The sequence below is a fragment of the Cottoperca gobio genome, chromosome 14 (genome assembly GCF_900634415.1).
Source record: "Cottoperca gobio chromosome 14, fCotGob3.1, whole genome shotgun sequence".
NCBI classification, from domain to species: domain Eukaryota; kingdom Metazoa; phylum Chordata; class Actinopteri; order Perciformes; family Bovichtidae; genus Cottoperca; species Cottoperca gobio.
The window spans coordinates 22,263,407-22,285,824 of NC_041368.1; the positions used below are offsets into that span (position 1 = coordinate 22,263,407).

General features: G+C 45.8%; 1 protein-coding gene across 5 annotated transcripts in view; it reads right to left on the reverse strand.

Moving 5' to 3' along the window:
- Window positions 1-520: 520 nt before the first annotated feature.
- Window positions 521-22,418, reverse strand: part of zbtb16a (zinc finger and BTB domain containing 16a) — a 122,818-nt gene continuing 100,920 nt past the window's right edge. For 4 of the 5 annotated variants that reach the window (XM_029448910.1, XM_029448907.1, XM_029448909.1 and 1 more), the window contains exons 5-7: window positions 13,542-13,712; window positions 5,067-5,237; window positions 521-1,585 (exon numbers count right to left, since the gene is read on the reverse strand). In XM_029448910.1, coding sequence (XP_029304770.1) covers window positions 1,356-1,585; window positions 5,067-5,237; window positions 13,542-13,712 — 572 coding nt within the window. In that variant the 3' untranslated portion in view covers window positions 521-1,355. The remainder of the gene's footprint in view (window positions 1,586-5,066; window positions 5,238-13,541; window positions 13,713-22,418) is intronic. The other variant, XM_029448911.1, reaches the window with a different exon arrangement.

A 22,418-nucleotide genomic window follows, 5' to 3' on the forward strand; every position in this document is an offset into this window, starting at 1 on the left:
CACAGGACTCCCACGGAACCTTTTCCCATCAGTGTGGTGAATGGACAGATGTGTTGTGGTGATACAAAGTGTTATTGTTTACGTGTCAGTTTGTGTAGTTCATCATTAGTGTGACATAATGATAGTCATCTGGTTAAATGTACATGGATAAAAGCAGTCCAGTAATCTATTGCTGAGTAGGTGGATATGCTGGGTTTAATGTACTGTAATAGCGAGTTATGATTTAATGAAAGGATATATAACTTGCAGACGTCAAACAGAGACTGTTGTCGTAATTTGTTTTACCTGTGCAATCAAGCCATGATAAACTAACGATGCCGAGCTAAGAAAATATAAGATGAAAAAGTGTCTCTGGTGAGAGCCGCGGGGGGCCAGTGGTGACTTCTCCAGCCCTCATCTGACAGAGATGCAGAACCAGGAAGACTACTGAGAAAACTTCAAACAAAAAAAAAAAAGCAGCACTAGCATCTCCCCCCCCCCCCCCCTCCCAACAACCAAGCAGTTGCTTGATTTTCAGTATTTTAGTGCTCCCATCCATCCAGTTCAACTGCTTCAACTACTGCATATGCCTACAGGCTGTGCTGCAGATTCTCAGGGCTATCTCTCTGCCATCGCTGGGCATCTGAAGGATCTCATGTACGGACAGGTTATCATGTCCCATTAGGGATGGAAAGGATTCTCACCCCAAGCTCAAACTGTGGAGCGCACGTTTCATTCAGTTTGTTTGGGGGAACTGTTGGAAATACGTCTCAGTCGTCCTCCGAGATAACTGTGTTGTGGTTCATTACTACCAGAACATGAAGGTTTGTGGCTTCTCAAAGACAACTGAGGGTCTAAACTGATGCTCATATTCACATATTGTTCATGTGATCAAAACTAATATGACTATGTAAACAAACCAATATCAAGTAGAACAGAAAGAGCCTGTGCAGGTTCAGATAGCCCTGGAGAATCTGCTCTCTCACTCGCAGCAGCGTCATAAAAAGTCACTTTCTTGCCTGCTGCATGAAATGACCTGAAACAAAAACACGAGTTTGCAGTTGCAGATGTAGTGAATGACCCGGTGAATCCGAACTATGGTGGAGAATCTCTCTCTCCGTGTCCAAGTCTTCCTCTTCTTAGCACTTTTGTCCCACCATCACCACCCTTTGACCCCGCTGGTCGCCACCGCCTTTGCATGAAAAGTAAAAAGAGAAAACAAACCCTCTTGCTTTCGGGTCTCTTGCCGTTGACATCCCTAAATCGTCAACACTCCACCCGAGCCTCCTCAGCCGCTCCATTACATTCCCCTTACCTCTCAACCCCACCCACTACATCAAACGTACCCTCCCCTCTCTTAATTCCCTCTCCCGGCCTCAGACATAGCAGAGGTACAGATAGGTCTTCTCTATGCGCCAGTCTGAGGGGACGTCTTCGGGCTTGTGGCCTTTCATGTGCTTCTGCATGGCTGACAGGCTGGGGCAGTAGTCCAGGCAGATGGTGCATTGGTAGGGCGAGGCGCCGTTGTGGGTGCGCAGGTGCTTGATCATGGCCGAGTAGTCCCTGGATCGCTGGTGGCACAGCTTGCACTCGAATGGCTTCTCACCTAAGGATGATAAGAGTCGGGTTGAAGACAACAGTCAAAGTGCCATTCAGTGGCGGTATCATATCCTTGTTGAGGCATGCTGTGGAACATGTTTTAGCCACAGCCAAAAGACCGTCACATTATATTAATACAATGTGAACATCTCCCCCAATACCAACAAAGCTATTGTCCTTAAACGTTACGTTCATCAGTGTGACCGCTCCTGACCGGCGTACGTGTCCTGACTTTACCTCCGCAGCTTATTTGAACCTGAACCATGATCTTTTTTCTAACCCTAATGAAGTAGTGTTGTTGCCTGAACCTAAAATGTAAACCAGGAGGTAGTTTAGGCAGATTATCTTAATCTAGAGTGCACCCAAAATGGAGGCAACAATGCCTAATTGTGCACAATTACAGTAAGTATGGTACGCCTTCATTTTCTCTGTCCAATCATCTCATCTGTGGATCTGTTTTAAACCTCTCTGTCGGACTCATGCGTCTTCTTTTTAGTGATCGTAGCGATCGTCGGTGACAATGCTGTTATTGCAGATCATATTCTGACCCAAGTACACAAAGAATGTGAAACCTGCTGTGTGGGAAGTGAGAACGTCTCCACGTCAGGGCTTCACGAGAGAAGAATATCCCATCACAGACTGTCTGGTGTTGTTATGATCATTGGACTGTGGACACAGTGAGCGACGAGACTAAACCCAGTGCAATCCCAACCGTCTCCTGAACAGCAGAAACTCATGAAGTCATTCCAACTGCCCCCAATAATTGGTGCAACTCAAAAAGAGAAATAAGAATAAAAACATGAAGGTACAGTAGTGGCGTTTGTCCACCTCTGAGAGACGGTATCAACACAGTGCCAGTCAGGTCCGACTACGATCCCTCTAGCAGCTCACAAATTATCTTCTAATTATTCTTGTGGACGGGGGGGGGGTTAGAAATCCTTTGTGCTTAGTTCTTATCAATTCCGCCTTTATTAAAAAGACCCCGCTGTATTGGGATTTTGGAACGGTGCAAGGCTTTTTTTTCCCACCATGCCGTGCAACGGGATAGAAAATGAAAAAGAGATGTCCTGCTATTTAATCCAATGTGCAACTATCACATGTGGCAGCAGAGGCTTCTAAGACCATGCCGAGATAACGTTCCTTAGATCTCTCTATGAAACCCAAAGACACTCAGGACATATGACATCAGAAGGCCAATGACATCTATGCAAATAGATAAGGTACACTCCCAAGTCAAAGGTCTTAGCATCTGTATGATGAAGTATAAAGACATGTGCTCACCTTTAGTTGAGTATAATGTTGTTCTAACTGGTAGAGATGGTGGTCAACACAGTGAACACAATAAACCTTTAAAAGTGAGAACTCACACAGATATGTTGTGACTGAGATAAGAACTAAACATAAGATCTCAACTCCAGGAAGATGTGATGTTTAAATGTCGGCCATTTCTTTTAAAAGCCACATTTAATCAATCTAATACCTGACACGAAACACAGCTCCTGCCATGGAGAACTCCTGAAGGTGTCATAAATCAAAGCGTGGTACTGCTTTCTTGCTGTGGGGGCTGCTATATTCAAAAAGCCCAGTTCAATTCAGCAACAGCAGCCATCCTAAATGTGCTAATGATTTGAGTGATGGCAGGGAATAATCCACCAGCGCTCAAGCCGGCAGACGCAAATTAGACATGTAAATGCTGACCTTTACCAATGGCATTTGAAATGAGCTGTCGGATGTGATCTAGCCCAGCGCTCACCGTCACCTTTCAGCTGCAGCCTCGCACATGTGTGCTGGCAAAACGTGCGGCCTCATGCCGCCGCTGCTCGTTCTGTCTGTCCTTTTCGGAGCCATGGTTAACCTTGACCTCGGTGCGGGCTGGGGCTAAGGCGCCGTTCAGCCAATAGGCGTAAAATACAGTGTTGCAGGTCGTCACGTGTTCCTCTGCAGCCGTGTGGACACCTGCACTATGTTGATATTGATAACCAGACTGTAAATAGGGTCGCCTCACATAACCAGCTAATAATGAATTGCAAATGGGGCCCAGGTATTGATCTGCCATTGGCATTTGGGATGTGTGGGGAGAAGGGGGGGGGGGGGGGGGGGGGTTAGGTTGCCAATGTCGATGATTCATCAAGCAGCTCCCTTTTGTGCGAGGTGGCCTTTGACTGTGAGCTTGTCACTTGCTCTTGTTATCTGCTGTTGCTCTCAGGCTTAACGCAAAGCCCCCTCCCCCACACAAAAGGGGAAAGGGTGGACGGGGGGGGAGCCAATTATTGGACAGGCTGCCTTGATAGTGTGGCTTAACAGCTGGCTTATTGAATGGGAGATGGGAGGGTGCTGCTGTATGTGTGTGTGTGTGTGTGTGTGTGTGTGTGTTAGAGAAAAAGAGATTGTGAGGAAGCATAAAGTCTTGGCTGTGTGCCATCCTGGTGAGCTTGTGATATCCTCACTCAGTCTGCTACGTAGCGTGCACTCATTCTCCAGGGCACCCAGCTTATCACTGTGTCAACATCTTTATGGGGCTCTAAATATACTGGGATCAATACAAAGTCTTCTGAGACATTCATCTACTGTATCACAGCAACACAGATATTCATCTGCTCTGGGCCTTGCAACTTGGATTCCCTACAACAAAAGCTGCATCAATATGTTTCAACACTGTGTCATTAAGAGATATAAGGTTGCACTCGTATCAAATTAGGAGAAGTTGAAGAATGGGAAGTCGTCTCACTGATAGTATTAGAAAGTGTTCATGATACTGTGTATACTGTATTTTTAGGTGGAGCTCAGAAACCTGCATACAAGGGCCAATACTCTGAGAGTGAAGACCTCCGCCGAGGCCAGATACTTTATCCCGCTATGTAACTATGTAAGTGAAAAATAATTTGTGCATACGCTCCAAAATGGAACGGGTTCTTTCTCGGCACATGCTACACTTTTCCACTAAGTTTCAAGAACGTCGGGCCAGTGGTTTTTTAATCCTGATGACAAATTGACTTCCTTTCTGAGAATGCGAGATCAATATCAATCTCATGTCTGTGTGCTAAGTACGGAGCTGGAGTTGTTAGCTTAGCTTAGCATAAAGCAGAGGGAACCAGCTGGCCTGGCTCAACCTGACAACTTCCAGCTCCTCTGAAGCTAGCTACTTAACATATTGTACCTTGTTTGATCTATATATACAGATACAGAAGTGTTACCATGACAGATTTTGTTTCACACTGTCTTGGCAAACAGTGAGGTTGCCAGGTTTGGTGTCATTGTGCCTGCACAGAGACTAAAACCTCCGCTCACAGACCATATCTGGCAACCCGTGCTATAGCTTGAGAAGCTGCATCTCAAGAAGCTCTGGGCAGAAGGATAAACTGTTGTAAATCAATAGTTCCAGCACATAACCCACAAACAGTTCCCAAACCTTTGATCATCAACATCAATAAACGCAGCGTTTCCCTCTTCAAAAAGCTTCTTTGACAGACTTATTTTGATCACAGTACCTGTGTGCACACGGTAGTGGGTTTCCAGCTGGTGCTTAAGGCTGAACTTCTTCCCACAGCCGTTACATTCATAGGGCTTCTCCCCGGTGTGGATGCGTTTGTGGCCCTTCATCGTGCTCTCATCTCGGAAGCAGCTCCCGCAGAACTCGCACTCGTACGGATGGTCCCCTGCTGAGAAGTGGAGAAACAGACGCAAACTTTTAAATTCATCTGTAGACAAGATCACACTTTCTTTGTCACGAAAGGTTGGATGGTATACACCACCCTAAAACATGTAAACATCCAGCTGTGGTACCTAAAGGGAGCAACAACACACTCGTTATGTTTTGTCTGATGCTCTAATGGATTCCCACTTAACAGCTTTAATACCGGCAGACAATGCAACACATCTTTTGTCTTCTCCACAAATCACCTGCACTGTTGTTTTGCTGCTTTGTGTGGAATAATTGTAGCCTGTCATGGCTGTTCACTGGCCGTGGGATGTGTTATTGACCAGCCGGTCCCGGTCTCAGAGTGCATTAATGGATAACCTGACTGATGTATATATATCAATATATGTTTTAAACCTACTGTTTCATTTGTCTTGTTCTACTGCAAATAGTTTTCATCTTTTATTGGACTTAAATCCTATAAATGTTTGTGTTTTAGTCTTATGTTGAAACATTTTGAATATATTTGCCTTTGACACCTCGTTTCTTCTTCTGCTTGTTTTATGAAGGCTGTCAGAAATACAAGAATTCAAACACATTTTGTGTCAGCCAATCAGCTTTGCTTTGAATATTGTACGCCGGCACAGCAGGCAAATGAGGAGTCGGAAAAGGGGCGTCGGGTTGTCTCATGCACTTCATTTGGATCTCCATCTTTCCCTGAATGAACATCACGGTTCACTTGGAAGAAAACAGACAGCCGTCATCCTTCTCTCTCTGAAGAAACTCTAAATGCTGCGTTTAAAACATATTCAGACTGGACTATAATGCAGCAGCGTACTGAAGATCACAGGGACAACTAGAAGATGTGCACTTTAAAGGAATACTTTGAGTATTACCTAAAACACACCTCTGTCTGCCTCTGCATACCTTTACTTCCAATGCATTACTTCATTATCAGCGCACCATCTGTTTCTATCCACGACTCCTCTCTGTCTAATGCTTTCACACTGGGAAAATGTATTCTTTATTTACAGAGCACCACATTTCCATTCTGAGACATTAGACTTCCTCCAGGCCTGCGGTGGATGTACAGTATGTGTGTCTTCAGAAATGAAAGTGACAACAGGCGTCACATTCTTCTCCTCGGGCTGCCGGAGCACGAGTCCCCACAGGGCAGCTGTAATGGATATTCAGATGTCAATGATCAGGGATATTATGATTTGCAGAAGGCTCTCACCAGCAGTCCAAAGACTAATTGTATTCCCGTGTTTGATGAGGAGCTGCTCCTTGCGTCATTTGCTCCCCCCCTCCCCGGGTTACACTCTCTAGCCAAGTAATGTTGCGGATATTTATTAATGTATTTCACTCCACCGCTGCAGGTTTAAGTCCCCATCAATGACCTATGCCTTTCATTATCTGCCCGTCCGAGAAGCAGCGTGCCAGGGAATAAATTGCATTTCTCGTTATGTGCCGCTGCCGTGCCCCCGCTGCTAAGAGACAATTTCACTTCCATCCTGCAAATTTTATTTAAGATTTTACGCAGTATGTGTTTATTTAGGAGGACAGACGGACGGATGAGAGATGGACCTTCAATGTTGATCACATTTTGGGTGTGCTCTACTTTCATGGAAGAAACGTTCTCTGTGCCTTGTGATGTTGGACACCTCCCCATTAAAGGGAAGCTTTGATGGGGACGGAGGTGTGCGGGAGGAGGGGGGGGGGGGGGGGGGGGGGGTAAATCTGAGACAGGGATGGAGCAGGAGATGTGGGTGTATATGGTGGCGGCGGTGGGGGCAGGGTAAGAATCAATAAAAGTGACAGTCTTTATTTGTCTGCGTGAAGTTATCAGTGGCTCCCGCTGTAAGACATTGTGCTCTTTCTGGCGTTTCAACCACAGCAGAGATCACAATCCATCACGCAGCTCGGTGGGCTCGCACGACGCCGCGAGAATAATAATTGAGCTCAGATTCACCTGCCTTTAATTAGGGCCTCTGATCAGACCAGCGAGTGGGATGCTAATACTCAGAGAGGAAGCCTACGGTGGGTTACTCACGCTTAATGTCCTGTTGCTGCAATAATGTCTGCTGTTAGTGAACACATCAAAAATCTGGAATTAGAAGGAAAGAGCTCGCCGTCTTTCAATTCAAGTTTCTTTTTAATTAAAAGATTATGCATTAGCACATTTCTCTTTGCATAACCTGGAAACTATAGATATATACAGTACACAATGTAAATATATTTAGTTATATGTGTGTCGTCCCCCATTTCAAATGATCTGGAACAAAACTAACAATGAAAACTATGCTACAGTAGTTTTAGTATGCTGTTGGCTTCAGGCATCAGGCGTTGTTCACTGCTGCTTGATCATGTGCTCATCTTTCATTATTTACTGGGAAAACATACGATTCAAACAAACAGTCAAAGCTGCAGCATCCTGTGTTTGTACCCGGGATGCATATCGTGCACGCTTCCTCCTGCAGCCACTCGGGGACGCCAATGTGCAAAGTTGCACCGTAGAGCTTTAAATAAATCCGACACAATTCTATAATCACATTGTGAGGATGTAAAGGACTAGACAGGACTTCATTTTGTCAGGATATTCTCATGGGGGGGGGGGGGGGGGCTGGAGAATAATGGGGACACGTCCTCTGTCCATCCCGAATCTGCCACGATTACTTCCTCTCTCTCCGTCTGTCCTTTTCTTCCGTCCTCTTTTCTTCCTCTCTGGCGTGACCACATGGCAGGGAGGCCGCAGATGAGGACTCAACACAGTGAGGTGGAACCACAGCACGGTGAGTGGACCCTTGGGTGCCCCCGAGCATCACCACCTGCGTCTCTTGACCCCTCCCATCCACCTCTCAATTTACACCCCCTCCTCCCTATCACCTCCTTTGACACCCCAAAGGCCTGCTGAGGGTGCCTGTGCCCATGGGCACCCGGGGCGCGTTCATTATACACGGTAAGAGGCTGTAAATCACCGGGCTCCATCACTGCCAGGACCAGAACTGGCTCATTCTCTCTCTCTAAATTCAATTCAGTCCTCTCTCTCTCAATCTCTGGCTGTAGCACTATCAAATACAGCTGCGAACACAAAACACCCCGCCACAGCAGACAGCAAATTGGCTCCGGGTTTAAAAAAAACAAAAAAACACACACAGACACTTACACACAGACAGTGCACAACAACGGAATATTAATGAAGGCCTGGTCTGTAAAGAGAGTGTGTGTGTCTATGTGTAGGGTGTTAGGCAGGGGGAATAGCACAGCTGCCACTGTTATAAGCCCACATTGTGCGATTGTGTGCGAGTACTTAAACCTACACTGTGGTGTACATGCATGCTATAAAGATATACAAGCAGAATGCAGCGGCAACATGGAGCTGAGTGTGTAATATCCTGACATGTGAAGAGAAGGTGAGGCAGCTGCAGGTGGAGGGAGGGAAAGGAGAAGACGCAGCGAGGGAGAGCGGGAGAGATGGCATGATTAAGATGCTGGAATAAACACCATTAAAATGCGTTCCCCCCCTTCCTCGTCCTAAATGGTGATCCAGTGTCAGAGCCCACACCAGCAAGGCTGCTTTCAAAAGATAAGCTAGCAGACAGGTAAAATGAAGCACATGTAATGAATGTCCATAAAAGTGCTTTTTGCTGCGTTCTGTTGTCATTTATTACAACACAACATTCAACCAATAACCCAGCTGCATCTGGAGATCTCCCCGTGGTGGATGAGCCGCCACTCTGTCCATTAAAACAAGGTTTCAATACTGGGAATTGAGATCTTGTATTTGCAGGGAATTCTCTGCAAAGTTGACTCCCCGTTCCAGGGGGAAAATACCTGCAGGAGCCCGTGACTTTTTGCGTGTGCCTGCTTGTGTGTGCGTTGGTTTGTATTGTAAATACTCTGACCTTGAAAAGCCATTATTACGGTGCTATAAACTGGAGCAACGTTTTGTTCCATTTATATTTAATGTCAGAATGGCTGCCTGAAGCCCAGCTGGGTGGCAAAATACTTTTGAATAATAAGTGTGAATGAAGCAGAATCTGTGAACGGAAACTTTGCAGATGGTTCAACAGGTGGCTGAAACACATCTGAAGAAGATTGTTAACGTCGCTGCAAGTGGAAGATCTTCCCTTTCTGCCACTGCACTCAGTAATAACCTCGAGTCGTGGGTCCAGCTTCTCAGGCTGCATTAGTCTGAACCTTTGAGTGATGCAGCGTGTTGTACGCAGGGCGAGGGGAAGAACGACGGGGAAACTGCTTAGCATGTTATTGGGAAGATGTACGGGAGCCCAAAAGGGACAATTAAAATGCAATTCCACAACAGCATTATCATTTTCTGCAAATGCATATTTTTTACATACTCGTTTGGGGTTTCTATGAGCATTAAAACAAACAATGGAAAGGTTCATTTTAAAGTTGCACACTTCTGTACAAAGGACACTATTTAAATATGTATTCAAATTTGAAAATTTAAATGTAGCCAAATATTTAAGTCAAAATTAAAACACAATTTGAAAATCGAAAAGACATTTGTTATTTCATGTATTGCTGCAAGACAGTCAATGACAGTGCTCTTTAGTAAAGATGCAAATATAGAATTTGAAAACAATAAAATTAAGCTAGATGCATTTTTGATTCAGTAATTTACAAAGATTATTTTAGATTGTAGTTTTTTGGAGTACCATTATTACAGAGAGAACAACATTGTTTGATTTTATTGTGACCAAACCTGCAGCCTTGGTAATTATTTAGATGCATGTCATGCATAAATATACGTTATTGCAGCGACAACAACCAAAAGATGGACAGATGTGCATGTTGGAGGGCTGCGTCTCCGTATAAAAAGGCAGGTACACGCATCAGGCTCATTTTTTAAAACGCTATTTTTCACCCAGCAAAGTGTGAATGAGATTATTAACATCAAAGTGTAAATATAAAGGAACACCATGTCTCCTCTTTTCTCTTTTTTTTGGGAGGGTAAATTAGGACCTATTTCTGGCGCCTGTGATGGCAGTGTGAGTTGCTGACTTTATAATCCCCTGACAAAAGGCTCCACATCATATTTAAACGATTGCTTTCGCGGCTGGCTCATTGTGATTTAACACACGCCCTCAGTGGGACGCGGTTCAAAGTGGCACGAGGCTGCAAAGTCTCATCTGCAGCTCCAGAGCTGAGGAGACATTTACATCGGCAGGGTGGGCAGGTGCTTTAGAGGCGCTGCTTGTGTCCTCTCCAATGTCTGGCACACAGAGCAGATGTGTGCATTATTACTGTACAGGCGGCTGAAGCAGCTCTGTCCACCCCCCCCCCCCCGCCTCGTCTCAGGCCCTACCACCATCACACACTAATGGTGTATTCGCCTGACTTGTAAATAGGGCCGACTGCTCTCATCTCACTCCTTTCGTTTCAAATATTTATCCGTGAGCCGGTGAGCTAAATCGGCTCCGACAGTGAGACTGTTATTTAAGGTCGCAGACAGAGAGAGAGGGGGGGAGAGAAAGAGAGAGAGAGAGAGGGGGGGGGGAGAGAAAGAGAGACGAGAGAGACAGAGAGAGAAAGCAGAGAGAGGGAGAGAGGGGAGAAGAGAGAGAGACAGAGAAGAGACATAGAGAGAGAGACAGAGAGAGAGACAGAGAGAGAGAGAGGAATGAGAGAAGAGAAACAGAGAGAGAGACGAAGATAGATAGAGGACAACAGAGAGAAGAGACAGAGAGAGCAGAGACAGAGAAGAGAGACCAAGAGAGGAGGTGAGATAGGGATGGTGATATAGATATATAGTTATATATGATAGTGGATAGACATAATGTTAGTTATCCTATTAGTAATCCTTTAGCTACAAAAACTAAAATCCTACCATTTATCATCTACCCCCTACTTCTCCTTTCTAGAGAGCTCTACGCTCTCTCTCTCTCCGCCCCTAGAGAATCTCCCGCCTCTCTCCCTCTCTCTTTCGGCAGATTTGCTCTCTCTAGACTATCTATCTCCACCCCGTCTCTCTCTCCAGAGAGAGAGAGATCTCAGACCTAGAGAGAGGATCGAGACAAGATAGATCGCTCATGATAGATGACTAGAGAGAGACGAGAACAGAGAGACAAGAGAGACATAGACGAGCGAGAGAGACCTAGATGAGACAGAGAGACTAGAGAGAGAACAAGATACTGAGAGAGAGAGACCGAGAGAGAGAGAGAGAGACAGAGATATACAACAGATAGAGATAAAGAGAGACGAAGAGAGAGAATACAGAGATAGAGAGAGAACAGAGAGATAGGACAAGATATAGAGACAAGAGAACAGATAGAGACATAGAGAGACAGAGAGAGAGAGAGAGAGACAGAGAGAGATCAGAGAATACAGAGAGACAGAGAGACAGAGTATAGAGAGAAGACGAAGAACAGAAAGAGAGAGAGAGACAGAGAGAGAAGAGAGACCTGAGAGACCAGAGAAGATAAGAGACAGAGAAGACAGACAGAGAGATAGAGAGACAGAAGAGACAGAGAGATAACATACACAGAGAGAGACAAGAGACAGTAGCCAGAGAGACAGAGAGACAGTGACACAAGAAACATAGAGAATACAGAGAGACAGACAGAAACAAGACATAATACAGAGAGAGAGAGATAGAGAATAGAGAGAGGAGAAGAAGAGAGAGAGATAAGTACAGAGAGAGACAGAGAGACAGAGAGAGATGGGAGGAGGAAAAGGGGGAAGAAAGAAAGCATCTATCCCTCGCTGGTGAATTGGGATCATTTCCATGTGTTTCATATTCTGTCATGGTTACGGGTTTTTTTCTTCTCATTGTGAGCAGCAGCATCCGTCAGACTACCTCTTGCTCCCTCACAACAATGTATTAGTATCCTGGCCTCGCATCAGCAGAGAGCCAGCGAGAGAGAGAATTACTGGTGGACGGGAGGAGAGCAAAGATAAATAAATAAAAGATATTCACTGTAAATAAACTGCGTCTGACTGCAGCACTATTCATTTTGCATTGACCTGAATTAATGCAGTTTATTCAGTAATGTAAGAACATCTCTCATCTGGAATAATAACACGGCGTAATACTTAGTATTACACTGGAAGCTATATTTGTCAATGACAATCCTCGTGGTGGGAGTGTAAGGTTGTTGCAGGTGCTGTCCCACTATGGACACTCTTCACACCTGGTGCGGGAGGGGGTGTGATGTGACAAGAAAGACTTTCTATGTGAAAGCACAAAGAAAGCTACGTTATGCATGTTTCATGTGTGATAAAGATGTTACGTTGCTCTCGTGCACCTGACCCCCTTCAACACGGAGCCTCGTTATCAGATAATAAAGCAGGTCACACCTTAAGCTCTTTATCATGTCACTTGATATTGTGTATTAGTGCAGCGTATTCCCAAACAAAGCTCAACACCATCATCACACTGAGTCCTCCTGCCACACGGGGCTTTGCTCCGGGCTTCTGGGACGCCTGCGCTGATGGTAATCTAGCCTTGCTATTATGCAATACAATAACAATATGTCATAATATTGATATCTTTAACCACAGGTTGATATTCAATATGTAGAGGTCATATCAAAATATTTAAAGCTCACGAAACACGTTGTATTTCTCCACTCAGACATTAATGTTCTAACTCTTTCCTTGTTTCAATGATAAAGTAAAATACTTAAAATGCCACTGATCCCTGTGACGTGACACTCAATCTTTCTCTGATTTTAATACAAATCCTTGATGTCAATATGACTCATTTCTGCACCGTCGGCTCTGCTCTGTTACAAGTTCGCTAAGAATCAGGATCAATTCAAGTGTGCTCTTCAGAGAATAAAGGGAGACACAAAAGGTGATGAAAGTTCACTGCAAAGTCTTATTTGAGCTCGACAGAGTCGAGTAATTCCCTGACCAGAGATGCTGCAGCTGCTGCATCGCACTGCTGCACCTGAGGCGCTGATGGAGACGGCGTTGGACTGGGAGGAATGAATAATTAGTAGGTGTGGCAGGAGCTGGAAGTATGTCAACTTAAAAAGGAAATGTGGTATTTTTATGAGCTGGTGTTTGTAGTTAGTGCACAATATTTAACAGGTATTAACTAAGCATGTATCCAGGTGAGGTGATTTGGTCAGCGGTGTCTGCCTGAAGGATTCAGCAGACATTTTGTGTTATAACGGGAGCTGACCCACAACTCACCAGAGGGATTACACATCCCCTCTGGTGTGGGAAGGTCAAGGGATTCCCCCGTATGAGCTGGATCATTTGCTGAAAAGGGAATTCTGTGCAGAGCACACCGACACTACCGTGTTTATATCACGTATGGACTTCATACTGGCGAGTGAGTGCTTCCACTGACCTGTGTGTGAGCGTAGGTGACGCTTGAGTGCAGTATGGCTGGGGAAAGTCCGGTTGCATTCACTGCAGATGTAGCTGCGAACGCCAGCGTGGACTTCCATGTGCTGCTGCAGTGCCGGCTGCGTCTGGAAACGCTTCCCACAGAGCAGGCAGAAGATGGCCATGTCTGACCCTGCGGAGCAAGAACACACAACAGGTTGAGTTAGTGACAGATGTGAAGCACGACTTCTTTATTTAACACTTTCTTTGTTTCAGTGACGTCCAGACTGAAGTTGTAATAAATCAGAGTTTTGCTTCTCACAGGAACTCTCCGGGGGAGTCACTTCCCCCACAGAGACAACCAATGCCAACTTTACTCAAACAAATCCCACTAAAGGTTGTGCACGCACACAATGATGAAGACAACTCCGGTGTGATGTCGCGGGCTCACACACGTTACAGTTTACAAACTGTGCCTTCATTGGCTCACATGAAGAAGACAGTATTTATAGGATTAAAGGTGCACACAGCACTCGTGTTTCAGGGTGGCTGTGTACAAGATAAAGATCTCCTATGCAATACTTCAATCGAATCTTGACTCCAGCGAGCACTGTGCATTTTTCTCCAGCAGAGATAAAGAGCGCACAGTTGCAAGCACACAAACGCATACAATCACAAACACAGGAACACACACACACACACACACACACACAGCTGTACGCTCCCTTGAACACACTCCCCTTCACACTTTTTCAATTACCAGGCTGGGGAAAACTCTGGGGAAGGACTGAGTGTTTGGAGCTCAGTTTCTATTTCATCAGTCAATAACACATCTTTGGGGCAAAGCTGACACTAATTTAAAAATCTATGAAGAGCAGCCCGCCTCATGTTCATAACCACTGGAGGAGGAGGAGGGCCCACGACAGCCTCCACGCCAGATCAATCACTGTCTCGGCTGCTCTATGCGCTAAAGTACGGGCATGGAGGGAAGATGCACCACTGTCGGATGATAATAGCAGGAAGGATAGTGAAGAGCTGCTGGATTGCAACTGAAGATAAGAGTAGTAGTTGTTGTAGAGGAAGGTGATGTACAAACCAAGAAGGGAAAACAAATCGAATTGTGTTGCATTCAGGGGAGAGAAATAAATATAGACAAACCTTCACAACATCAGCACCTAATATGCTGGTGACCCATTGGCCTCTTCTCTAGGCTCAGGGCAGATCTTATATATTCAATTCTATTGGGACGATTGCCGAGTACATTCAACCTTACTCTTTAAATTCCACCCTGGACTTTCCTCCAGCTCTCCTCTCGAGACAAACGTCATATTCTTTAAGGCTTCGGACATCGCTGTCGAGTCTTCACAATGCTCACTCTGAGTCTTCTTTCAGACCATTTGTTTGAATATGCAGTTTCAGTAGGTGGCGCTCTTTAGCTTTCAGCTGCGCTAAAGTAATCCCCTCATTTTTTCCACCCTAGTAAACTTGGTAACACAAACTGCATCACTTCTTCTACACCACTGGACTTTTGCCAAAGACCTGCAGGCACACTGTGCACATGTTCAAACCTTTCCGTGCCTGCAGGTACATTGTAAATGCAAAGCAGTAGTGCTAAGCTACTTTTCTCCTGAGTTGTATTTTCATCGCCCATCTCTTCTCCTCCTCTCTGCTTTTATCAATGAAGAGGCTATTGACTGGGGTCGATTGCTGCTGGAATCCCTCTAGGACTCCATGTACTTAAGTACGCTTTGATTGACAGGCATGCCTCCTGTTCACTTCCATTTTCTCTCTACCTTACTCCCTGGTGCATCCTAGGGTTGCCAGTGGACTACCATAGAGAGAAGACTACTTCAGACCAAGTAGTTCATGCAACTCGCCATTATGGTTGTTGTTTGGAGGTAGAGAATGGAAATGGCCTCAGTGGTCTTGAGGTAGAATGAGTGAAAGAGACAGTGAGGGTGGAGGTGGAGGCGGGGCGGGGCGGGGGATTGAGAGAGACTTTGGTCAAAGACGGAGATTTAGTCGGAAAAAAAGTTTTGGAATGTAAAAGGTTATCAGACCTCTGACCCGAGGTCTAGGCTAAGGCGTGGACATGGTGGAAATATGAAACCTAAACCTAAACACACACACACACACACACACACACACACACACACACACACACACACACACACACGGAACAAAGAGCAGAAGCATCACATGAGAGAGACTTAGACTTTGAAGTCTGAGAAGTTGCACCAGCGAGTCACACTAAGTTGAATTCCGCACGTATACGTGTCGACTTTAAAATAAGTCCGACAGTCTCTGTTCTCAAAGCAACACGAGACCGTTAAGAGGGCGCCATTCAACGCCAAACCATGAAGACGTAAACCCAGAAGTAAGATAAACTTTAGAGATATTTCAGCTGCACATCCAGCAGATATAAACATCACTGAATTGGACGGGACATACATCTGCACCTCCTTCATCCCTCAAAGAACTGGATGCTTTCCGTCTGATGTTCTTCTCTCTGCCCAACGTCTCCTTCAAAATGACGTTCCCAAACAACTAACCTGCGTTCTGCGTTAAGAAGGTAACTGTTTAACGCTAACGTGCCTGCAAGCTCCAGCCTTCTGAGAGACAAGATCTGCATGTGTGAACGCATCGTGAATTCATATTGGTGCTAGGTAATAAAAGCAGATGTAAACATCCTTTAATAAGACTGTGGGCGACGTGGCAGATGTTACAGCCACGCTTCTGTGTGGGAAAGCTGCTCGCTACTCGCCATCGTGTTCCCCTTCTTGCAAACGGCAACAGTTTCCACAGTTTGCAGTAAAGTGTAGTGCGAACGCTGATTAGTGTTGGACGGAATTAAGTGCTACAAACTATACAGTCAGTGCAGGGAATACTGTGTGTGTGTGTGTGTGTGTGTGTGTGTGTGTGTGTGTGTGTGTGTTGCAGGAAAAAGTAAATGTGTTGTCGACCGCTGATAGATGACGAGAGCGCCGGAGAGATAAAACAGGAAGGTGGGAGAGAAGCAGTTGACCCAGGAGGTCCATTACAGTGTAAAATTGAGTCGGCCCAAAGTGACACCTGAAAGGTGGAGCTGGAGGAGTCGTGGGGGGGTCCTTAGGCTCGGGCAGCTTGTGGCTGTGTGTGTGTGTGTGTGTGTGTGTGTGTGTGTGTGTGTGGCCGTGGCAGTGCCGGCAGTATCTTAATGGGCCGAGAGTGGCAGGGCTGCTGTTATTTAAGTGGAGGACGGACGGAGGCCGGTAATGGAGAGGAATACTCCCCGATGGGAGGTGACAGTGGCCGGATGGGCACAGAGCAGAGAGATGGGGAAGAGGCCGGCCCTTTTACTGATAGTGATGTGCAGCAGGGTAACCAAGCACTCGCCCGACGCCTGAGAAAGGCTTAGAAAAAGGATACCGAGGACGAGAGGTGAATCTGGATCCAGGTATTTCAGTAAACTAACTCAAACATCCCTCTGACACCTAAAGTGGATGCCACTCACAGGTCTATGCTTCTTACTCTCAGAAAGAAATGCTGAGTTTGATCGTTGAACCTCCAAACTCCTCAACGTACAGAACGCAGAATGCACTAACTGTTTTGTGCACGCAGCACTTCTCAAGCTCCGACTCGAACGACGAGTTCCAGGATGAGCGTCGCAGTCCTCTACAATCCTGCTTCAACTCCTGAATGCTTGTTTTTCTTGGACTGTAGTCGAGACGGTGGCCTGCAATGCAGCGCGCTGAACGGAAGACCTGCCAGAGTTAATGAGGCAGAGAGCAGCGGGACCTCAGCACAAGGTGTTCAATCACAGGCCATTACCACAGCCCCCAACCTGTGTTACTGCTCGCTCTTGTCAATAGCGATCCATAATAAGCTATAGTTTATCTATAGAGAGGGTGACTATGTGTAGGCTGCGGTTTCCTCAAACGCCCACATTCATTGTCGGCGTCTCAGTGTGAGGCCTCGTAACAGAAACACGATCCCAAAGTCACCACAACATGATTTACGACGGCTCTGTGAGACGCTGCCTTCAAGTGCTGCCTGTGAACTTATGAAGGCGTCTTCTCTTATAAATACGAGTCATTTTGGAGTTTGAGTTTTCACTGCTGACCTGGAAACAGTAGTTTAAGAAAGAATCATAACTCAAGGTCCACTTCCAGGCGTGTGGGTGGATGATTTATCTTCTGTTGAGGGGAGCTCCCTGTTGCAGAGTCGCATGGAGGGAATTAGACGTACGTGTTCCCTTCCTTCCTTTGGACTATCCTTGCTTTACACCAGCAAACACAATGCTTCTACAAGCCGTCACAACAACATCCAAGCAGGGGCTCTGTTGAATCCTCAGCTCTGCTAGCTGCAAGCATCGAACTGCCAGTCAGCACAAACTGCAGTCACAACAGTCCCGCTTGTGTCGGCAGAGGAAGGTGTGAGAAAGGAAAAGCAGAGGTGACGTTCCTGCTGCTCTCTTGCTGCGTCTAGTGTTTGTTGTTACTGGCTTCATCCCACATCAGGTCACAGGCGTTTCCCAAAAGGTCACCAAGAACCTTCTATTTTACCTCCGCCTCCACGGGGAGTCATGGATCTTGTCATGAGCGGACAAACAAACGCCTTCTGTAATTTACTCTGGTATGGATCGGAAAAGGTCCCCAAAGAAATGTGAGGGGACGAGCCCGACACGAAGGACTTCACGCCGCAGTCATATCGCAGTCTAGCGGGACCCCCTGTGGGCAGCTGTTGCTGTTTGTAACACTGCGGGGGAAGCTGGCAGTCCAGTTACCAAACAGTGTTACCTCAAACCCCACAATGTGCGACACACACACACACACACACACACACACACACACACACACACACACACACACACACACACACACACACACACACACACACACACACACACACACACACACACACACACACACACACACACACAGTAAAGCAGCCGAAGGGTGAATTAAAGAGGATAATGAAGGTTGAGGAGGTTGAGAGTGTTTAATGATGGGATTAGTCGACATGAAATCTTTCCAGATGGTCACCATGTCAGAATAGGTGGTCGTGACAGTTTCAGACGGAGCGACGGGTTTTATTTTGAACAATGTCTTCCCAGGAGAACACCAACGATACCTCGTGCTGTCATGCGAGCTAATGCTAACGTTACTGCATTTTTATTTATTTAGAAAACTTGCTTTCAGATTCATTTCTGCTAATTTCTTGCTTTTCACAGCAGTGGCGATTTCCTCATTATATTATGATAAATAGTTTATTTCTTTGTTTTTTAATTATGTTCAGAATCAAAATGACATTTTACAGCTTTCAATTTATTCCGAACATCTCATGTACATTTAGACGACGCAGTAAAGCGACCACATGGTGCCAACAGCAGCACGAGGACTGCCAACACAGATGCAGAAATGAGGAAATAGGCATACTGCTGTAGTTTACAAAACATGCATTGCATCCAAATTACATCACTCCACACAACCTGTGCACACCACCTCCTGTTTGCCACATGCAAACTGTAGTAATGGCTCCTTCTCGGCAAGTAAACAATCTCGCTTTAAGTTTGGATGGTTTTTACGACTGGTACTACTATGATGGTTTCAGACCCTGAACTCTCCACGTCCTGAACTCTCCACGTCCTGAACTCTCCACGTCCTGAACTCTCCACGTCCTGAACTCTCCACGTCCTGAACTCTCCACGTCCTGAACTCTCCATGCAAAGAGTCAATTTAGGATTTCAGTGTTAACCTGCTGCTGCTGAAGAGTTTTCTGTTAGTGTTGCATCACAAACGCATCATTTTCCTCACTTCTCTGTGGAGCGCAGAGCTCTTATTTGTTCTTTACAAAATCACACTTGATTCATGACCTTTCGGGAGAGCAGGAACGAACCCACAGTTTCAGAATGGGATTTATCACCTTTGTGCTAATGTTCACCCTTTCATTCAGAGCATCCTGTTGTCCAACTGTGCACAGCCCTCGCTTGCATCCTCTTTTCTTTCAGCTCACATTTCCAGCCTGGTTCCTCTCAATGTGCGTCTAAACGCTGACGCATACCTCAATGTCCTCCGCCGCGGCTCTGTGTGCACGTGTGTGTGTGTGTGTGTGTGTGTGTGTGTATACGGCATCAGGAAAAAACCCCGAGATGCAATGTTTGCGCTAGTGCTAATTGATTTAAAACACCTCCACAGAACTATATATTGATCAAACAGTAGGAGGGAGGAATGACTGCTAAAGAGACGCCTTAGTAACAGAGAGAGATCTCTGCAGCTGCATGCAGGGGAGAACCACTTGACTGAAACAACGATGCAGCAAATGTTTACTTCTATTCATGAATATACTTAATGTTATAGTGTGAGGTGATCAAAATGTGTTGGACAGCTACCACGACCTTCTGCTTTCACATGATGTCACAATAAAAGGAAATATATGTATTATATTGAGAGACATCATCCCCTGGACTACAGGACGCTGTCTCCACGGGGCCACAGGTAGATGTTTGATAGATCTGTGAACATTAATAATAATAATAATAATAATAATGCGCTGTCGACATCAGTAGTCAGAGTCAGTATAAGTCAATCATATGGAACTGGGACACGCTGTACTATATACGAGTAGGTGCAATTAAACACAACAAAACAAATTGAGCTTCTCATACAGAAAGATATCCTGACAAAATGACATGAGCAGAATGTTTACGATCCAGACGTGACGTCGGAGCTTTACTGAATGAGGATCGGCTCCAAGAAGCAATAACTCTTCACATTATTCATGAAAACAAGGAATTAAAGAACGGGCAATGTGTACTGTGTGCAAAGGGAGCAGATCCTGCCCTGCTGCGTCTTGTTTTGTTTGGTCCCTGCCTCCTGGTTCCATCGGGCAGTGATAATTCACGTCGGGCTCGCAGCAGCGCTGACATTGTAAGATGAACTGCTCCCAGCTAGATTAATGCCACCAGATGCCAGGCGAGATGCCATATTAATTACCCAGAGATAATGTCAGCACAACCATATGGCAGCTCAACTGGCCATTTAGTTGACAGGGAGAGGTCTTTATAGCAGTGCACGTTTCCTCATCTGCACAGCATCACCACATTCTCCCCCTACAGTAGCACGTCACTGCCGTTTCCACATTAATACTTCAATTAGGAGGATCTGCAGGATGGTGTGAAACAGCAATACAATGTTAGGAACGGTCAAATGTCTTTTAATGGTGAGAAGAGCAAAGCAATAATGAATTGATCTGATTATGTGTGCAGCCGGAGCCCGACGCACAGCATCTGATGACCCCACTGTCTATTCCACGTGCACCTTCCTGCTGCTGCAAACACTCAGCAAAGCATCACATATATATATATCCTGCAGATGGAAACAGTCTCCAACATTTGTATTATTCACTGCGGGTTTGAGGAGTAATGTTTACACCACAGCTCCCATTCATTTCAGCAAATCACTGAGCTATAGGTCTATATACTCGTGACCCATTTTTAAAGAACGATGTCATCAGTGTCAGCAAACAGGCTCGAGGCTGAGCGCCTCAGACGCAGTAGGGAAGTCACAAAGCATTGTGGGATTGGACCAACACAGTGTTATTTATGCCCTTTTAACGGGGTGGAAATATAGAGTAAAGCCTGTAGAAGTACACCGACTGAAACGCGATAGTTTGAGTTGACATGCATGCAGAGAAAGGAGCATTTGTAATCCTATAACACGGCCCCTGGAAGGTTTTCAGATCTCGCATTAACATCCCATCCACCTTCTCAAACCCTTCCCCTGCACGACTGCAGTGGATATAAATTCTGAAATGTCAGTGAAATGTATTCACCAGCGTGTGTTTGTTTTCTTTCCTCACCGCCATGCCGACTGTAAAGATCATAAACGATGCAAGCTGGGAATTAATGTCAACGTGAGAAACAGTGGCGAAGCTCCTTCATCATGATTTACTGTCGCACCGCCGGCCTCTTCTTGTTGTGGACTTGCGGATCATTTACAAAGACGGACCATGCTCGCCATACAATCCACCCGCCCTCCCACCAACATCACCCCCACCCCCGACATCCCCTCCTCACCCCACCTACCCCACCCTCCAATCCCCACAAATCCGATTTAATCAGACAACTTGTGCAGTGTGGCTCGGAGTAAGAAAAAGGATAATTAGTAAACAGAGGAGCTGCTCGCCAGGCTTCATTGGCATTCGCACCGGGTTACTGTGTCGCATTTAAAATGCAGTCTGATGAAGTCTACAGAATCAAACCATTTGTTACTCCTATTGAGGAGGCTTCGGGCTACTGGCAATTAAATTGGAATTAGCGCTGGGGAATGAGATACGGCAGATTCATACCAAGGAGAGGAGGGAGGGAGGGGAAAAGGAAACAGAGAGAGCTCTCTGTCTGGACCGGGCTCTGCTCTGCAGTGGGTTAAATCTGGAAGTGATTTTCGTTTTGTTTATTTCCTGTATGACTTCAGTTATCACTTTTTACAACCAAAGCCCTGAACGCAACCTCGATTATGCTTTAAACTTTAAAAAAAAAAATGGATGCTTAGGAAAAGAGCAAAGTGAGGTGACAAACTAAAGTGGTGCTTCATCAAAAAACACACAACAGAAGTGGGGGCCTTTCAGTGGCCAAAACATCCGGATAAATATACAGGAAACTAAATATGACTGCACTTAAATTGAGTCTTTGAGGAAGAAGAAACAAAAGGGATGCCATTTGCTCCGCCACAGCTGACTGGGCACAGTGGAGCTCAGCATGGAGAGAGTGCTGGTCCACTGGCAGAGGGAGGGAGGGAGCGGGAGGGAGAGGAAGAAGGGATAGATGGATGGATGGATGGATGGATGGATGGAGGAGGGGGGGGGGAGATAAATGAAGTGGAAATGAGAGGGAACAGCTCCTGTGCTACAGCTGGCCTCC